General features: G+C 39.7%; 1 protein-coding gene across 3 annotated transcripts in view; it reads right to left on the minus strand.

Annotated features, from left to right (window-relative positions):
- The window catches only part of usp45 (ubiquitin specific peptidase 45), a 45,907-nt gene extending 32,504 nt beyond the window's left edge, over nucleotides 1–13,403 (minus strand). For all 3 annotated transcript variants that reach the window (XM_028581576.1, XM_028581575.1, XM_028581573.1), the window contains exons 1-5: nucleotides 13,096–13,403; nucleotides 11,617–11,740; nucleotides 10,878–11,047; nucleotides 9,881–9,981; nucleotides 9,435–9,535 (exon numbers count right to left, since the gene is read on the minus strand). In XM_028581576.1, the coding sequence (XP_028437377.1) occupies nucleotides 9,435–9,535; nucleotides 9,881–9,981; nucleotides 10,878–11,047; nucleotides 11,617–11,719 (475 nt within the window). In that variant the 5' untranslated portion in view covers nucleotides 11,720–11,740; nucleotides 13,096–13,403. The remainder of the gene's footprint in view (nucleotides 1–9,434; nucleotides 9,536–9,880; nucleotides 9,982–10,877; nucleotides 11,048–11,616; nucleotides 11,741–13,095) is intronic.
- Between the last annotated feature and the right edge of the window lie 3,850 nt (nucleotides 13,404–17,253).

The following is a 17,253-nucleotide window of genomic DNA, read 5'->3' on the forward strand; positions in this document are numbered from 1 at the left end:
ATTTTCTTTGTGAATGAATAATGTAATAAATAAATGTTCTTCCTTAAAATACAGGGGGCATAAGAATAGACACCCCTATGTTAAATTCCCATAGAAGCAGGCAGATGTTTATGTTTAAAGGCCAGTTATTTCATGGATCCAGGATACTATGCATCCTGATAAAGTTCCCTTGGCTTTTAGAATTAAAACAGCCCCACATCATCACATTCCCTTCACCATAACTAGAGATTGGCATGGTTTTATTTCAGTTAGCCTAATAGTTGGTTTGATTTGCATTGAGAGATGATTTTATGGAAAGTACCCCATGCCAATCTGTAGGTATGGTGAAGGGTATGTGATGATGTGGGGCTATTTTAATTCCAAAGGCCAAGGGAACTTTATCAGGATGCATAGTATCCTGGATCCATGAAATAACTGGCCTTTAAAAATAAAAATCTGCCTGCCTCTATGGGAATTTAACATAGGGGTGTACTTGCTTATGCCCCCTGTATTTTAAGGAAGAAGATTTATTTATTTACGATACATTATTCATTCACAAAGAAAATTGGTGTTCTCAAAGATTGGATTTTTCCTAATTTTTCAATTACGGCATTAAGATCAATTTCCAAAAGATGATCATTTTATTCCTCTTTTTATTCAACTTTAGCATGGGTTCCTATACTCATGAGCAGCACTGTACTGGTATTAAGAGAGATGTAATCATTAAGGAAACAAACATAGAAAAAGGTCCATTGAATGGATATAGTTTCAATTAAAATAGTTTTTAAACATGCTCAAATGTTATCAATGCCAATTTCACTTGCTTACTTTTCAGTCAAATAATCATGTATCAATATTGAGCATATCACAATGTGTGACTAGCCAGCCACAATTACCGCATAGTTTTAAACATATATGGGTAAAATTCACAATAAACAACTCCCAAAGATTATCACTTCTAATTTAACTGGCATTAATCTGGTAAGTGAGCAGAAAAACAACGGGGGTTCAATAACATCATACATCTATACAGGCATTAATGAGAAACCAAGTGTGACATCCGGAACCCTTAACCCTTGTGTTGACTTCGGGTCAAATTGACCGGTTTTCTATTTGTTTTATATCAGAAAATATGGGACGTAGAAATAAGCGCTGAAAATGTGTAGAAGAAAAATTTTACAATTTAAAACGTTGGAAAAAGAAAAACAAACTGAAAAAGGCGTCAAAAACGTGCATGTATTACACATTTTACACTATTTGTGCTGCCTTCATGCTCCTAACGTTTGAAGTTACTGAACACAAGCAAATGCATTCACATACACCTCTAACATACAGTACATATGCTTGCTGTACCACTTGCTGAATACTGAATGAGAGACACACTGATGGCTTAAAATATACCAAATTATTAATATTTGATTGATTGAATTGGTAATAATTAACTATCTTTTAATAAGAATGCAAAATTGTGTAAGAATTCTTATGATTGTTTTAAGCAATATTGTGAGCAGTACGATTTTTCTTTTTTATCTTATGGTTCTGGTAAATGCTCATGATGTTTAAGCCCATTAAATACAAATTTTGTATATTTCCCAATACTGTTGACCATTTCTTTTTCGATGTGTGTCATAAAGTTTTAGATTGAGTTTTTTTGACATTTCACGAAAGATTCTTTATATTGCAAATAAAATTTCTTTCAGGAACTGTCTCTAAAATTTCAGATTTTGGAGAATCTTTGAATACACCAACCAGCGGAACAGTAGCTGCTCTACTGGCCACATGACATGGCAAACTAGAAATACTGCCTTGTGGTTGTATGCCTCCACCAACCAGTCAAGTTGCAGTTTACATTCATGTCTGTCCAGACTCATATGTATTGAAGACTTTGAAGGTCTGGTCGTGTCACCATTAAGTTTTTTTTTTTTTGCTAAATTAAAGTTATCACTGTATTAATAATACTACTACTAATAATAATAATAATAATAATAATAATAATAATAATAATAATAATAATAACAACTTTCATTTATATAGCGCCTTTCAAGGAATGGAAGGTTGGAGATTGGCCAATAGTTGTTTGCATCCTCTGGATCCGATGCTAGATTCTTGAGGATAGGGGTAACTGAGGCAGTTTTAAAGTAGGTGGGTAGTAGGTCAGATTCCACGGAGCAGATGATGACATCCACCATGATGGGACACAGGACAGGCAGACATGCTTTGACCAGGGCTGTAGGCATTGGATCCAGGGAGCAGGTGGAAGCCTTTGCTTTTGTGACCAGCTTGGTCACTAGATGGTCGTCCAAAGGCGTGAAGGAGGAGAGGCAGCGCTGAGGCAGATGAGCAGGGGAGGGAGCAATGTCCTGTGGTTGATTGGAATTAGAAGTGGATGGGGCACACACCAGGAGTTGCTGATAGATAAGACTTGTCTTGGCTTTAGAAAGAGCTTTTTTGTAGGAGTTCACATGTTCTTTGTAGGCTTCCAGGTGGACAGTGAGGTCAGTTCTTTTATAAAGTCTTTCCAGTCTGCGACCAGAGGCTTTCATGGAGCAAAGTTCAGCGGGGCAAGGGGGGCAAGAAAGTCTGGGCTCAGAGACAGAGCAGTGTTGTAGTGGGCGTCCACTGTGGTCAGTGCTGTTCTGGTGGTCAAGTGGGTGGCTAACACAATTGTTAGGGCTGGAGTGCACACTGATTTGATGTTTCGAAATGTAATGAAATGTACGTGTAGCACGTTGCCTAGGGAGAGAGGTGGGGACAGTAAAAAGGATTGATGATCTGAGACAGTATATTGACACGCAGTGCTGGGCGGTGTACCGGTTGATCTGGTAAAGCGGTTTAATTTCCCGTACGGTTTGAATGTTTTATATACTGGTACATAGCACCAAAGAGCGCTACGGTTGGGGCAAGCCATAAGTGTATTGAATGAGGAACCCTAATAACTGCGTACCCTTCTCTTCTCTTCGAATCAGCCAAAATAAAAAAAAAAACTGTAAAAACGTACACTGTAAGAATCCTTGTCCATAACATTCTCTGCACTCATATTTTTACTAATGGAAAAGTAGCTAGTTTGCAATACAAGAGAATAGAACAAGGAAGTTTGAGAATGGCACTGCGCTGCGCAGCTACATGTACCAAAGCTAAAGTAGCACTCTGTAGTTCAGTAGATTTTGCAGGTGCGGCTGGATGAGCCCCAGATACACAGAAAAAATGCATACTTTTTTACACCATGTAAAAAATGTGAGTTTTCCCTTTAATAATAATGTGCACATTGAGCACTTCTCCCATGTAAGCCAGTCAAGAGAGCAGGCTAGCAGCGAGGTCAATGGCCTGAACCTGTTCATGTTTAAACAAAGGAAATTCAATTGAACCATAAACCATCAAAATAACCTGCACCTTTACTCTCACCACTCAACATACAGCGGCCTTGCCCTTGAACATTCAAGTCACAGAACCACTCCTTGTGCACAACACATTTATTGAAAAAGCCATTCACCCTACAGTGTTGGTAACTCCACTGCTGGCTGCTACCTCACAAGCTTTTCCTCTTCAAGGCCAGGACATAAGCGGCAGTGCCCTAGACACAGTTGCTGGAATGTGAACCATAGGCTTTTCACTCGTGGCCTGGCAACTTGCATTTTAGACTCAATTAAATTCCACTCATGTGGGTGAAAGGACAACTTCTAAGTTAAACAGATTTGCGAAGAAAAAAACAGATACTTGAATACACACACATACAGTACAATCTCTTTCAGGTCTGCTGCATTGATATATTTTTCTCGACTGCACCAACTGTGTTGCGTTAAATGTCCGTGCTTTAGGCCTAACTGAAACGAAAGAGAGAGAAATGAAGAGAGCATTTTTAGGCTTGTCTTGTAGTTTAGGTTCAGCTTGTTGGGACGGCTTTTGTGGCGCTCCACCCAGCGGTGCGAAATGCATCTGGCCTTCCGTGCTGGCAACATCTGGAGGCCTATTTCCAACTTCAATATGCAGCCATAAGGGAGCTCCCATATGTCAACGCACACAATGCATGGAAAACAAGTGGAGATGGGGTAAGACTGCAGACCTGATCAGGAAAACAAACAATGTATTTCTGGATTTGGTGTGAGACAAAGAAGGTGTGAAGAGATGGGTTTACAAAATGTGAACTGAGCAAATGAGAAAGCAATTGAGAGAAAGAGTATGCAGATGTATGTGCCTACTTGTTGTGTTTGTAAGAGGATCCACAAAATCAACAGACTGAATGCAACTTGAGTGTAAGAGCTGCTACTGGCACTTTGGCTAAGAGGGAGCAGAGGAATGAGAAAACTAACTGGGCGGAATGGGGATGCCGATGGACACACTCTGCATCTGGGACCGTCACCCAAGGTAAACAATGTTCAGGGAGCCATCTGGTTGAGACTGGGGAGAGGGGAACAGAATGAGGCAGTGGGATGGGGGGGCAGTAGGTGGAGGGAAGGGTTGCAACGAGCATAAACATATGGAAAAGCAGATTTTTCCTCTCCCTGCAGCAGTCAGAGAAGGCAAATGTCAGCATGCGCTGCGTCCACGCTTGACTGTGCTGCACTCGGCACCACCACCTGGCCCTCCTTGCTCAGCCACCGAGTATGGGCAGCAGTGACACTGTGGAGCCTTTCCCCAGGGTGGAGGAAAGCATCACGGTGCTCAGGATTGTCCACATGCACGCATATTCACTAACACCTCCTGCACTCCCTGCTCTTTTTCACACAAGAGATACACAAAGAAACATGGGCCTTGTACTTTTACAGAGAACAGTGCTAGGGTACTTGCAAAAGAAGAAAAAAAACATACAAGCTTAACTGAAATCTTTCAAAAAGCATTATGTTCTGTCATGCATGTGTCTGCATTGTTTTGACATTTTGTGGAGCTGAAGCAAGGCCAACACCAGGCCTAAGAAGAAAATTCAAGCTCATAAAACAATGCCATAAACAAAAAGCATTCTTTTCAATTGTTTTACACCAAAATGTGCTGCTTTCTTAAATTTACAAGTGAACAGGATCTAACTAAATGCCAGTTTTTTGTCTCACAGCCACTTTGTTCATATAATAAAACAAAAAAACAGGAACCTTTAACAGTACATTTTTTCACAAAAAGGCTTATTTGAGTGGCTTTTTCATAGCCTTCCTAATCTGGTCCACAGTTGTGCTGAGAGGCCGTCAAATTGTATGGCCAGTGGGCTTCATGACTCCATGTTCACTCACAGTGCAGCAGTGTGGATTTTCAAGGCCAGCTCCCCTCATGCAGAGCAGGCAGTCAAGAGGAAGGCCAGGCAACACCAAATGTCTTATTAATTCACTAATTTGTTGTGACTGCAGGGCACAAAAAGCCTGTTTCCTTGCCATCTGAGGCAAAGAGAACCCAGTGCCATGTTATACACACACACACACACACACACACACACACACACACACACACACACACACACACACACACACACACACACACACACACACACACACACACACACACACACACACACCTTTTGCTACTCACTATCTGGCCTACTTTCATGTGCGGTGGTGGGAATAAAGACAGGATCACCCTTGATTACCTCCATGAAAGCACCACCAGGGGACAAGCATCTTCCTGGCTACTGACTCGGCTGAGCTAAACTGACAGATAACTGAGGACTACGCTTTTCATAATACAACAACCAGAGGCAGGAAGCCAGGTGAATAAAGGTGCAGTAATCATACAACACTATCACTATCATCTACTTCAGCCAAGGTTAGTAACGAGGAGTTGTCTCCACCGCAGTCTCTCTGATCTGCTGTCTGCTGACTTTGTTCCGTGTGTGTGTGTGTGTGTGTGTATGTTTGTATGTGTGTATTTTTGGAGGAGGTCAGCCCCGAGCAGGGGAGAGGCTGCAGCAGGATGATAAATACTACAGTTTTTAGCCCCGGGGCCCATTTAATCTGGGTTTCGAAACCCATCCCTTAATAAAATGGTTTTCCTTATTCATCGCGTTTCAGGCATTTCAGTCTTTTGTGATGTGTTCTAGCACACGTTCATACCGCAATGGCGGTGAAAATAAAATTTTTCGGTCAGCATTACCACAGATTACATTTAATATCTATATTCAGTCTTGTTGGGATTTAAAAAAAAGCAAATCCTTTTGCAAAGCCATTTTGAGGAAAATGCATAAATATTTATCTAAAGATATTAAAGCTTGCATATTGTAGAAGGGCCCAGCTCTACCACACACAAATTTTGCTTTATTATCTATATCACACAAATGTATTTGAAAGATGGACCAGGCCCTTTGAAATCAATTATAGTGTTTCTATAAATTCTGAATCTAGTGACAACAAAGATAATCAACTTTTAAAATAGAACTACAGTATAGCATCAAGCTAAAAAAACATTTACAGATACTTTAAGCTGCGAAAAAAAAATTTAAAATGAAAATACACAGTATGGCAATATAATGAATGATGTAGTAATATAGCAATTGATAACAATCACTACCATAAAATAAGACAGAATGTTACAGATTCCAATGAGAAGCAGCCTCTAATGCCATTTCAGATTCAACATTTTAATTAGTTCCACAAAGACTCCCCAGCCGTGTGACAAGCATGAGTCTAGGTCCCTGAGGTCAATTTGCTTTTTACTAGGACTCTGGTACTAGAGCTGAAAGCCTTGATGGTGAGAGAGCACAGTTAATCAACTTTCTTTCTACCCTTAGTTGCTGTTGTACAAAATTATTATAGATTCTGGAAGAAAAAAAAAAATAAATCCTTGCTGGGGCTCTTTTGTGCTTGGTGACTATATAGGAAAAATAGTACAATAGCAGCTTCTTCTGAAAACATGGCCTTCATACCAAAATTCAATATCACCAACAAACCGCAAATTCATCAGGTCTGTAATGTCCTCGGCAAATAAAAGTTATTCAGATTCCTTTACGGGGAGAGCTTGTGCTCTGTTTCGAAGAATACATTGTGCCATGAGAATTCCAATAATTCTTCTTCTTACTGAAACATAACACCATTTGTGACAACTACCAACTACCATAAAATAATGTATTTGCTTGAGTTAAAAATTATTTTCAACATTCTGCGAATGTGTATCTGTGTGTGTCTGTGTGTCCACTGAGAGGTAGTGTGCTCCAGCTGTAAGGATCCAGTCGCTCTGACTTGTTGAGGACCCTGGCTCCCACTAGTGCAGCACACAGGCCCAGAGGTGGTGAGACATCCAGCGGCTTGACAGAGGAAGCAAGGGACAGAAACAGATAGGGATGGAAAGACAAAGAACAACAGAGCAGTGGCTGAACCCCACGCAGCTGCTCTTGTTCTTCAGGGAACCCAGCCGGGAAGCATCGCTCAAGCGCCTAATTCCGTTAATGTGTGCAGTCATGCGATGTGAAGGGTGAGGGTGGAGGCGGGGATTGCTGCAGCATCAATCCTGCAACTCTGAAGCTGTGGCTGAGAGACTGATGGGGAACCAGCCTGACTGGGCCTGGATGGCTGGCCTCTGGCCACCGGGCTAAGCTGAGGCGGACAGTGAGACCGAAAGTGGTGATGTCCACCACCCTGATCAGCTACAGCCTGTTAAGAGGCCTCTCAGCATGCCAGCACAAAGTAGGAGAGGTAGGGGGAGGCAGGAACAGAAGGTGTATGAGTGTGTAAGTAAGGAAAGAGAGTGGGGGATAATATCTATCTGGTTGACTGACTGGGCAAGGAGGGCTCAGGTGGCTTGAGTGAGGTGAGAGGACATTAGACTGAAATTAGGCAGTCAGGCTGTCAAATATCAGTGTGAAAGCAACCTGCTGCGACACAACTCTCATCAAACTCAAATTTTCACGATTTTACTGGGAAAATCATCAAAATCAAGTAATATGCAATATATATGTAATATGTTTCTTTTGACTTTATAGTGACAGTTAGACTGCTCTTCAGTGTGAAAGATAAATTTGAATTTGATGACCATCATAAAGGCTCAATGGTGTTATAAGCCCCCAATGTCTCCTTCCAGGCAGCGCTGCGACCGTTGACTTCAAGGCACCTAACCCTAACCATTGCCGGCAGCGCTGCCTGGAAGGCACAAGATTAGGAAATGGTTATGGTGACATTGGGGGCTTAAAACACTAATAAACATCATAAAGCATGAAAAATGGCTCTTCAAGCCCTAAGTGGCTTAGTAAATCAAAAGAGAAGCAGCACCCATAATAAATAACACACAGAGTGGTCTCACTCACCGTCACACTGCAGTATTGCCTAATAACGCACATGTAGGATGACAGGTTAAAGCCAGGGATTCAGGTGACCACTACCACCAGGGGGAGTAGGTGTACTGCAGTCAATTCCTGGCAAGTAGTTGTATCACTGACAATAACACATTTGAACCTACAGTAGGTGACCAAAGGGCTGTACTACGAAGCAGGATCAACATGCCCTGGAATTATTTCAGTTACCGTCACCTAACCTAACAACGCGGTCCCGCATAAGCTGTTTCACGACGGTGGTTAACAACTAGTTCAGTCAACCATCAGGGTTTCCCAATCCAGCGACGGGTGCGTTCACATAAAAGAGGCAGTGTTTGCACTACATGACCAACAGCCGCATATTTTACATAAGAGGAGCAAACTATAATTCTACATAAATACGAAGAACACAAACACGGTTTAACAGGCAAAACCCAGGAAGGAAAGCTGGCAAAAAAAAAAAAAAAAACGCTTATCAATATCACTTCTTCATCAGTCAGGCCCAAGATCGGACCACACTTGTGCTTTTCATAAACTGTTGTTGCTTTAGCCTATTATTTCAGTTGCAACCCCCATCAGGGAATGTTAAAGAGGTTGTCGGTCTCTCTAAATGTTTTAACTTTTCTGAGCACACCTCTCTCTCTCTCTCCACGCACCGAGCTCCACCGGTTGTTCTAAGAACGGTGACGCCGTTATCAATCAAGTAATGATTGGTCAGTAGGCAGTGCTTTTACACCGGTTGATCTCTGATGAACCAGGTAACAAGTGATCCACCATTGTGATACACATAACCCTGGGTTGAACCTAAAGTTACCTCGTTAATGCCAAATCTTGATTCGTAGTACAGGCCTCAGGTAAGCCAATTCATCGTCTGGTACACAGTCATGGTGTTATTATGCGGTTAGCTTCTGGTGAATTGGTGTACTGCGGACACTAAGACATTAAGCATGTGAAACCTTATTTCACCAGTGCAGATGTTTACACATAAGCCATTAATAATTAATAAACCATTAATATAGGATTGTTTTCTTGAACTCTATTTGCTGAGAACCACTATAGGTTGTCTGTGTTCAAGGCCAATCATTTTCGTCTTCAACTGAAAAGGTTGCTAAATTATAAGAATGTTTGTACAAAACTCCAAATGAATTGACTTCAGCCTTGCTGAAATTGCAGTTAGGACCCACATGTCTAATAAAAGCTTTAGTACGGTGCCAAGTTTCCAGGATGAACACCTTACCTGATGTTGCCTTGACAGAGTGCTTTTGTAAAAAGTCCAGGGTCTGAGCCAAAGCCTTCTTGTTGCAGTGAGTGGAAAGCTCCTCATTACATTCAAAACACCTGTTATAATGAGACAGGGTCATAGACAGACACAGGAAACCTTACGTTACTGTGGAATTTAAAAACCCTTAAGAAACTCTTGCTGAAACGAACCATTATTTAAGAACGGAATTACTTGGCTGAAGTAGAAAACCATTTATACACACAATCAAAACAAAAATAATGGAGTGAAATAATGTCAAATGAAATATCGGTCTGAAAACAGAAACTGCACTGTAAATCTATGTAAGCCCACACACTGACAGCATCTTGTCATGTGTCAGTGCAAGTTGACACAAATTGGCAATGTGTGCAATCTTGGCTATTCATTACAGTTTACAATGATTGCAGTTTGAGGTTTCCTACCAGGCCTTCCAGGTGCTCAAGCTGATGGTGATGCAGTGAGACTCTGGATGGAAAGCTTGGTGGTGCTTGAGAGCATGCTGGATCCCTGACTGGTTACAGCCCTGTAAGATAGGTAATTTAAAATGTTTTAGTTAGAAATCTTTGCTAACAAGCACAACATACATTCACAGTGCACATGCCTATATTTAAAGACCATGACTAATTTTCCACCTCAATAAAGCCATGTGGTAGAGCTAGAGCTAGAAGGAGAAAAAATAATATAATTTTGTAAGCCTTTTGGCAATATACAATGCACACAGTATGTGCATATGCATGCATCTCTTGAATTTTTAAAAAGGTATCTGTCTAATTAGAAAAATAGTTTTGTGTGTCAATTACTGTTTTTAGAGTTATCAGTATTTATGTGCTGTTGGCAAAAAAAAAATGGACATCAAGATTTATCTGTCATTATTTCAATGTAGAAATTGTAGGTTTAAATCTACATGTGTGCTTGCCTCTTAATAATTGCTGGTGCAATAATTCACTTGTCATGTGACAGCCACTAAATATTCATACTAAATATGTTGGTGGGTGACAGAGCAGTACTAGTAAACACACATACAAGAATCAAAATGCCCATGATGATATTGGCACTCTAGGTTAATAACGATAATGTCCTTCTGTGTACCGACATTGTGTATATTCAAAAAGTATATTGGCAATATCCAGTATATAGCTGAGTCCCAATGTGTGCTATGTATTGTGCTGCACATTTAAAAGACAATTAAAAAAATTGGGCTCCTGGTTAGCTCACCTGATAGAGCGGGCGCCCATATATAGAGGTTTACTCCTCAATGCAGCGGCCGCAGGTTCAACTCTGACCTGCGGCCCTTTGCTGCAGGTCATTCCCCCTCTCTCTTCCCTTTCAAGTTTAAGCTGTCCTATCCAAATAAAAGCCTAAAAATGCTCAAAAAATAATCTAAAAAAAAAAAGAAAAGACAATTAAAACAATTCTTACCTGAAAGCCACACTTTAAACACACCAGGATGTCATGGGATGCTGCCGGCTCTCCATCGATCATGGTCCTCTCCTTTAGGCACTCAGAGCACACCAACCACACGCTGGAGAGCACTGATTTCTTCACTGAGCTCAGGTCCACTGCCTTACTCACATGCTGACAAGTCAACCCTGGTTAAATACAAAATATGCTGTAATGACAAACTGACCTGCCAATTGCTTCTAGGGAACAATTTAGAACTCTGACTGAATAGGTTTCAAAAGGAAGACAATGTGCACACACCTGATAAATAAAAAGGCCAATAAAATATATAATATATATAAAATAAATTAAAATAACTATCCATTGTAAAATAAATTCTCCATTATAGATATTCCACTTGTGTCACACTCACAGGTTTTCATTAACATATAGCTGTGTTGTCCTGGTCTAGTTGGACAAATTTATAATTTTAAATATTATCAACAAAAAAAGACAACAATTTTAAAAAGATCACTGTTTAGTTGAAACCAATGTGGTGTTTCAATCGAGTCAACAGTCAAGGGCAGTGGATGAATGTACTGTACTTAATGAACTTGATGAACATTTTTACAGAAAGAACTTTCATAAATACGTACCCTGCTTTTCATATCTTAAAGAGTTAATCCCATTCACTATCCACTGTGCTAGACTCTGCCAAATCAAAACTCACAGCCCGGACTTTAACAGTGTGGTGCCCTGTAGTGCTTCAGAGACTTACCACTGACTTCATCTGATGACTCCTCATCTCGAGGTTTCCTAGGTTTATTAGTCCGCTTAGTCATTTCGGCGGCTTTTAAAGAGAAGGGGTCCTTTAGCCGCATCTGGAGCTCTGGATGGAAAGACTGAGGACACACATAGGTGTTACTATACAGAATTAAACCACCTCAACATAACTGTCTTTCAACAAAGGTACTTGAATGTATCAAAGTTTGCACTAATCAATAACTGCCATATTATTTATTAGAGCACACAATACTTTGAAAACCAGCTACAGTGCAGTCCATAATAACAATAATAATAATAACTTTATTCAGGACACAAATGGAAGAAATATACAGTACAATTCATATAAATTAATAAAAGGTCAACCACCTTCACCTGTAATTTACAAACAGGACCACCAATGTCTCCACAGTCTAGATGCATACCTAACAGAGCTAAAATCATTGTGGGCTAAAGCTTGTATAATTCTGTTTTCTGAGACAGACATTCTACACATGTATCGATAAATAAGCTTTCTTCTTAAGGCAGAGCATGAAGGCACACCAACGCTAACAAACATTTGACTAGCACTACACCGTCTTGGTTGCTGTAGAAGCAGTCTCCTGTGATCATTATACGCTACATTCAGTCTGTAGTATATACAGCCATAACATAAGTATCTGTACAGTAACTTGTTTATTGTTAACTTTGTACTCTAACACAGTTAATAAATGACTGTGAGACATCCTAAAGTGCTATTCTGAGGGTATTTACATTTGCAACAGATGAACTCATACCAAAATTACCTGGATAAGTAAAGGTAAAAAATAAAAAATAAAGTCGTATTTTTTAAATCTAGGTGCAAATCCTATGCAACCAATGACTATCTTAGGTCTACATCCTACAGACATCTGCCAATACTTAGTATATTCCTAGTCTGTACTGCAGCCATGTTCATTTCTTGCTTTCTTGGGGGGCTTTACAACCTAAGTCTTGTCTTTAGCATGTGAACTGCTCAGGTGGATTGAGGTCAGGTGAATGACTCTGCCTGTCAAGAATATTCCACTGTTTGGACCTTATATTTCCATGGTAGCTCGTAACCCGCAGTCAAATTCATTGTATGCATAAGCACACCTGGCCAATAAAGTTGATTCTGATACATGGGGGCACCCTCATCCATTCTTAAAGCTTAAAGTAACCTATCCCCAGTCACATTACTATTTTTAAAACATTGTATCGGAGTACTGTGCAAAAACAACAGAAGGTGTGTAACTGTACAAATAGTTAAGGATTGCATAGCAACGGTATGTCACCAAGAACAAAAGTTACTAGGATATATTAAGGATAACTACCCAGTAATGTGAAAATAACACGGTTAGGAAGCATCAATTAGCCCCAACCGACCAATGTAGGTGAGCGTTTCGTGTCAACGAAATTTAAAAGAATGAATTAACACTATTCCAGTTTGATCTGGCGAAAAGCCGTATGAACTCACCTCTTTATTTTTGCTCCTATGTTGACTGTGTTAGCTAGCTAACCCGAAGCCAACAGTGAGATGTCAACTCTTCCAAGCTAGCAAACAGGCTAGCTACATTAGCTTGTCAGAATAAATAAAACATTAACAGTTGTGTTGTATCCAACAATCCATTGAGATATTAAGGCATGTCAAAGAAAAGTAAACACTACCGACAACAGCACGCTTCTCTCAATAATTGTTCGTTTTTTACTTTGACTTTCTAAATGTGTTTAGGCTTTCGGTAGCATCAACTAGCAAACCTAGTCAACATGTGACGCACTACGGCAGCTCAGTTGGCCTAATGCTGCATTCATGTACAATGGTAAATCTCAAATGACAGAGCGTCATAGGTTCTAAGGCATTCAATAGCTTTTCCAAAGTTGAACTATAAATATCGGGTTGTTGTCAAGTTTTATTTTCACAAAGACCACATCCATGACAGAGTCCAAACATCTGGAATGTTGGTGAAAATATCACATAGTCCTACTATGTCCCACTATGATTGAAAACTTAATTATTGTATGTGGTGTTGCCTCAAGTTCTTCTGTTAATTTAATGTGAAATTAGTGGTATCATAAACACACACACATCATCAAATCCAATCCTTTATTGTCAGCAATAATTGAGATGCTGTAGTTTATAATACCTTTGACCACACCCGTCGCTATGGGCGGGCCATAGGGGCCGGGCCCGCCCCCAAAAATGCTTGTGCCCCCCTACTTGAGGCACAGACCTCTTAAAAAATTACTTTAATTTTATATTATCATAGTTGCTAATTTTGTGTTGCATTAATGTTGCATTCTTTATCATTAAAACATTAAAAATATAAATAAACAATGGTGTGATTTTTGTTTGATTGATGGGAATCTACACTGCAACAGCCTATCACGGCCTTACTAAAAAGAAAGTTAGGCTACGACGTGACGTAGCCTACGTCAGGGAAGCTGGATGAATTTTCGCCTGACTTTAAGACTGAGGTCTGGCGACGGGTCTGCCTTTGACTACAAACAGATATAGGCCTAAAAGCAGGGTCATTTGTTTAGTGGCCAGTAAAGCTAGTAGCATTAATGTATTATGTTTTAGTATGATCTATTATTTTAAACAGTCTATGATTATGTTATGAGAACTCTTGATAAATCAAGGGTCAGATGTGGGACGTATGATTGTCAATTTTCCGTCTTTCCCACGACATTGAATGCATCATGAATATCTAGTTTTAGCTACGTTTATTTACGCTATTTTACAAAGTAATTGTCCCACATTTATACCGTAAAATTACTTCAAATCTGGTCTAAAAAACTATTTTGCTCCATAAATCCAGGCAATTACTAAAATATTTGAGTTGACATCACTAAAAACACCAATAATTAAAATCTAACAATTTAACTGTATGAATATGGAGGTTTTTCCAAGTAAAGTCTTGTAAAATGACTTCAAATCTGAAATTGTAGGTGCAATGAAACAACGTTGCTCCATATTTCCAGACAATTACTGATATATTTGAGTACACGAAAGCTTTGACTACAGCCTTAATGAAATAAGGAATAAGGAATAAGGAATGGCCGCCTCTCCCTCTGGTCTAGGGTTAGAGTTCTTCTAGTTACCAGGGCCATTCCCCTAATACTGTATCTGAAGTCTCTTTTATATATGCCTTAGTGGTCCCCTAATACTGTATCTGAAGTCTCTTTTATATAGGCCTTAGTGGTCCCCTAATACTGTATCTGAAGTCTCTTTTATATAGACCTTAGTGGTCCTCTAATACTGTATCTGAAGTCTCTTTTATATAGGCCTTAGTGGTCCCCTAATACTGTATCTGAAGTCTCTTTTATATAGACCTTAGTGGTCCCCTAATACTGTATCTGAAGTCTCTTTTATATAGACCTTAGTGGTCCCCTAATACTGTATCTGAAGTCTCTTTTATATAGACCTTAGTGGTCCCCTAATACTGTATCTGAAGTCTCTTTTATATAGACCTTAGTGGTCCCTAATAATACTGTATCTGAAGTCTCTTTTATATAGACCTTAGTGGTCCCCTAATACTGTATCTGAAGTCTCTTTTATATAGACCTTAGTGGTCCCCTAATACTGTATCTGAAGTCTCTTTTATATAGGCCTTGGCCTTGACCAACTGCCACTTTGCTCGTTTGAAAGCTATGATGTCTCTCTCTCATGGCTGGGCCAAATTCTCTGGGTGGGCAAAGCAGAGAAAGGGGAGTTAACTTTGCTCCTTATGACCTCATAAGGAGAAGATTCCAGATCGGCCCATCTGAGCTTTCATTTTCTCAAAGGCAGAGCAGGATACCCAGGGCTCGGTTTACACCTATCACCATTTCTAGACACTGGGGGACCATAGGCAGGCTGTGGGAACACATATTAATGTTTAAAAACCTCATAAAGTGAAATTTTCATGCCATGGGACCTTTAAGGAACAGAGCCACCGATGCAGGAAGGTGTTACATAAATTGTGACTAAACGGGAAAACATTTTTGGAGGCTTCTCAATGTGAAGCACTTCACCTGGAAGAACAATTATTTTAGGTAACCAAGTTCTTTAAGGCGGCTGATTAAATGAGTCAGGGCCAGTTAAGTTTTTGATAACTTTGATATTTACACTTACAAAGTCATCCGCACTTAATTTTAAGCTGCTTACTCCATGTAGGCCTACCTTGGATACTTTACACCAAAGGAACACGTTCCCTTTTTGACGTACACTGCATTTACAGCACTGTTAGCTGACACAGAGGACCACTAGTAGTGTTAAACAAAGACACAGGACATACTGTATATGTGGCATTATTTTCTACACAAACAGCAATCCCAATCACCTGTATTCACAGCATCAAGCTGTTCTGTGTCCATCTGTAGGCACTGAGCATGAAACCGCCGGCAACAGCTGTCACACTGAATCTGTAAAAGGTCAATATATAACCACTTTTAATTGAAAAGACAGAGCTTCATGCTGTCCAATATTGTTTAATATAATTTTTAAATGCAGGCCTTTAACAAGCTTTAACGTAATTTAACCAAATGTTTCATTGCAGTTGTCATAGTCACAGTTTTACATTTTTTATTTGGATTGGTTGCTTGTCTTAGCTTATCTCAAAATGATATGTTTTACTTAATATGACCCTGTCAGCTGCCAGAGGGCATATGCCAGGAAATGAGCAAGGGAAAGTAGAGATACAAGGACATATGAGCGGACCTGCTGCAGATAATTGCAAAAAGCAACTTTTCTTAGAGACTGTGATGAACAAAGGATAACTGTCATCCCAACATGCAAGTATTCTGGTGTAGTATATGCCTGTGTCTTTTAGGTATGGGATTTTACTTGGTAACATCTCCTAAATTATACAGTAAAAATGTTTGATTTACAGTATGGGTGTAGTCAGAGATGTCCTGTACTCAGATATATCAGTCATTGTCTGGAATTATGGAGCAACGTCTTTTTATAGCACTTCCAGTTTCATATTTTTAGTCATTTAACGGTAGAGGTATGGGATTTTACTTTGAAAAATCTCCATATTTATACAGTAAAATTGTTTGATTTTCAGTATGGGTGTAGTCAGAGATGTCGTGTACTCAAATATATCAATCATTGTCTGGAATTATGGAGCAAGTCTTTTTTTTTATATAGCACCGCAGTTTCAGATTTGAGGTCATTTTCCACTAGAAATGTGGGACTTTACTCCATAAAATCTCCAAATTTATACCGTAAATTATTATGATTATTATTATTAATGTTATATTCTTGTAAAATCCAACAATACATTCCTTTCACAATTCAGTGGAATTTTATTTGTATTGTAAGGGACACAGGTTACATATATTTACTTCTGGTGAATATAATCTATTAAGCTGAACCCTGCAGCTTCCCGCTACATCCAGTCACTGTTCCATTATTAATGTGACTACTATCGCCACTGTTCATCACACCCCCAACCGGCCCGTCAGACACCGCCTACCAAGAGCCTGGGTCTGTCCGAGGTTTCTTCCCAAGAGGGAGTTTTTCCTCGCCACTGTCGCACTGCTTGCTCTTGAGGGAATTACTGTAATTGTTGGAATTGTTGGGGCTTTGTAAATTATAGAGTGTGGTCTAGACCTACTCTATCTGTAAAGTGTCTCAAGATAACTCTTGTTA

The sequence above is a fragment of the Perca flavescens genome, chromosome 6 (genome assembly GCF_004354835.1).
Source record: "Perca flavescens isolate YP-PL-M2 chromosome 6, PFLA_1.0, whole genome shotgun sequence".
Taxonomy (NCBI): Eukaryota; Metazoa; Chordata; class Actinopteri; order Perciformes; family Percidae; genus Perca; species Perca flavescens.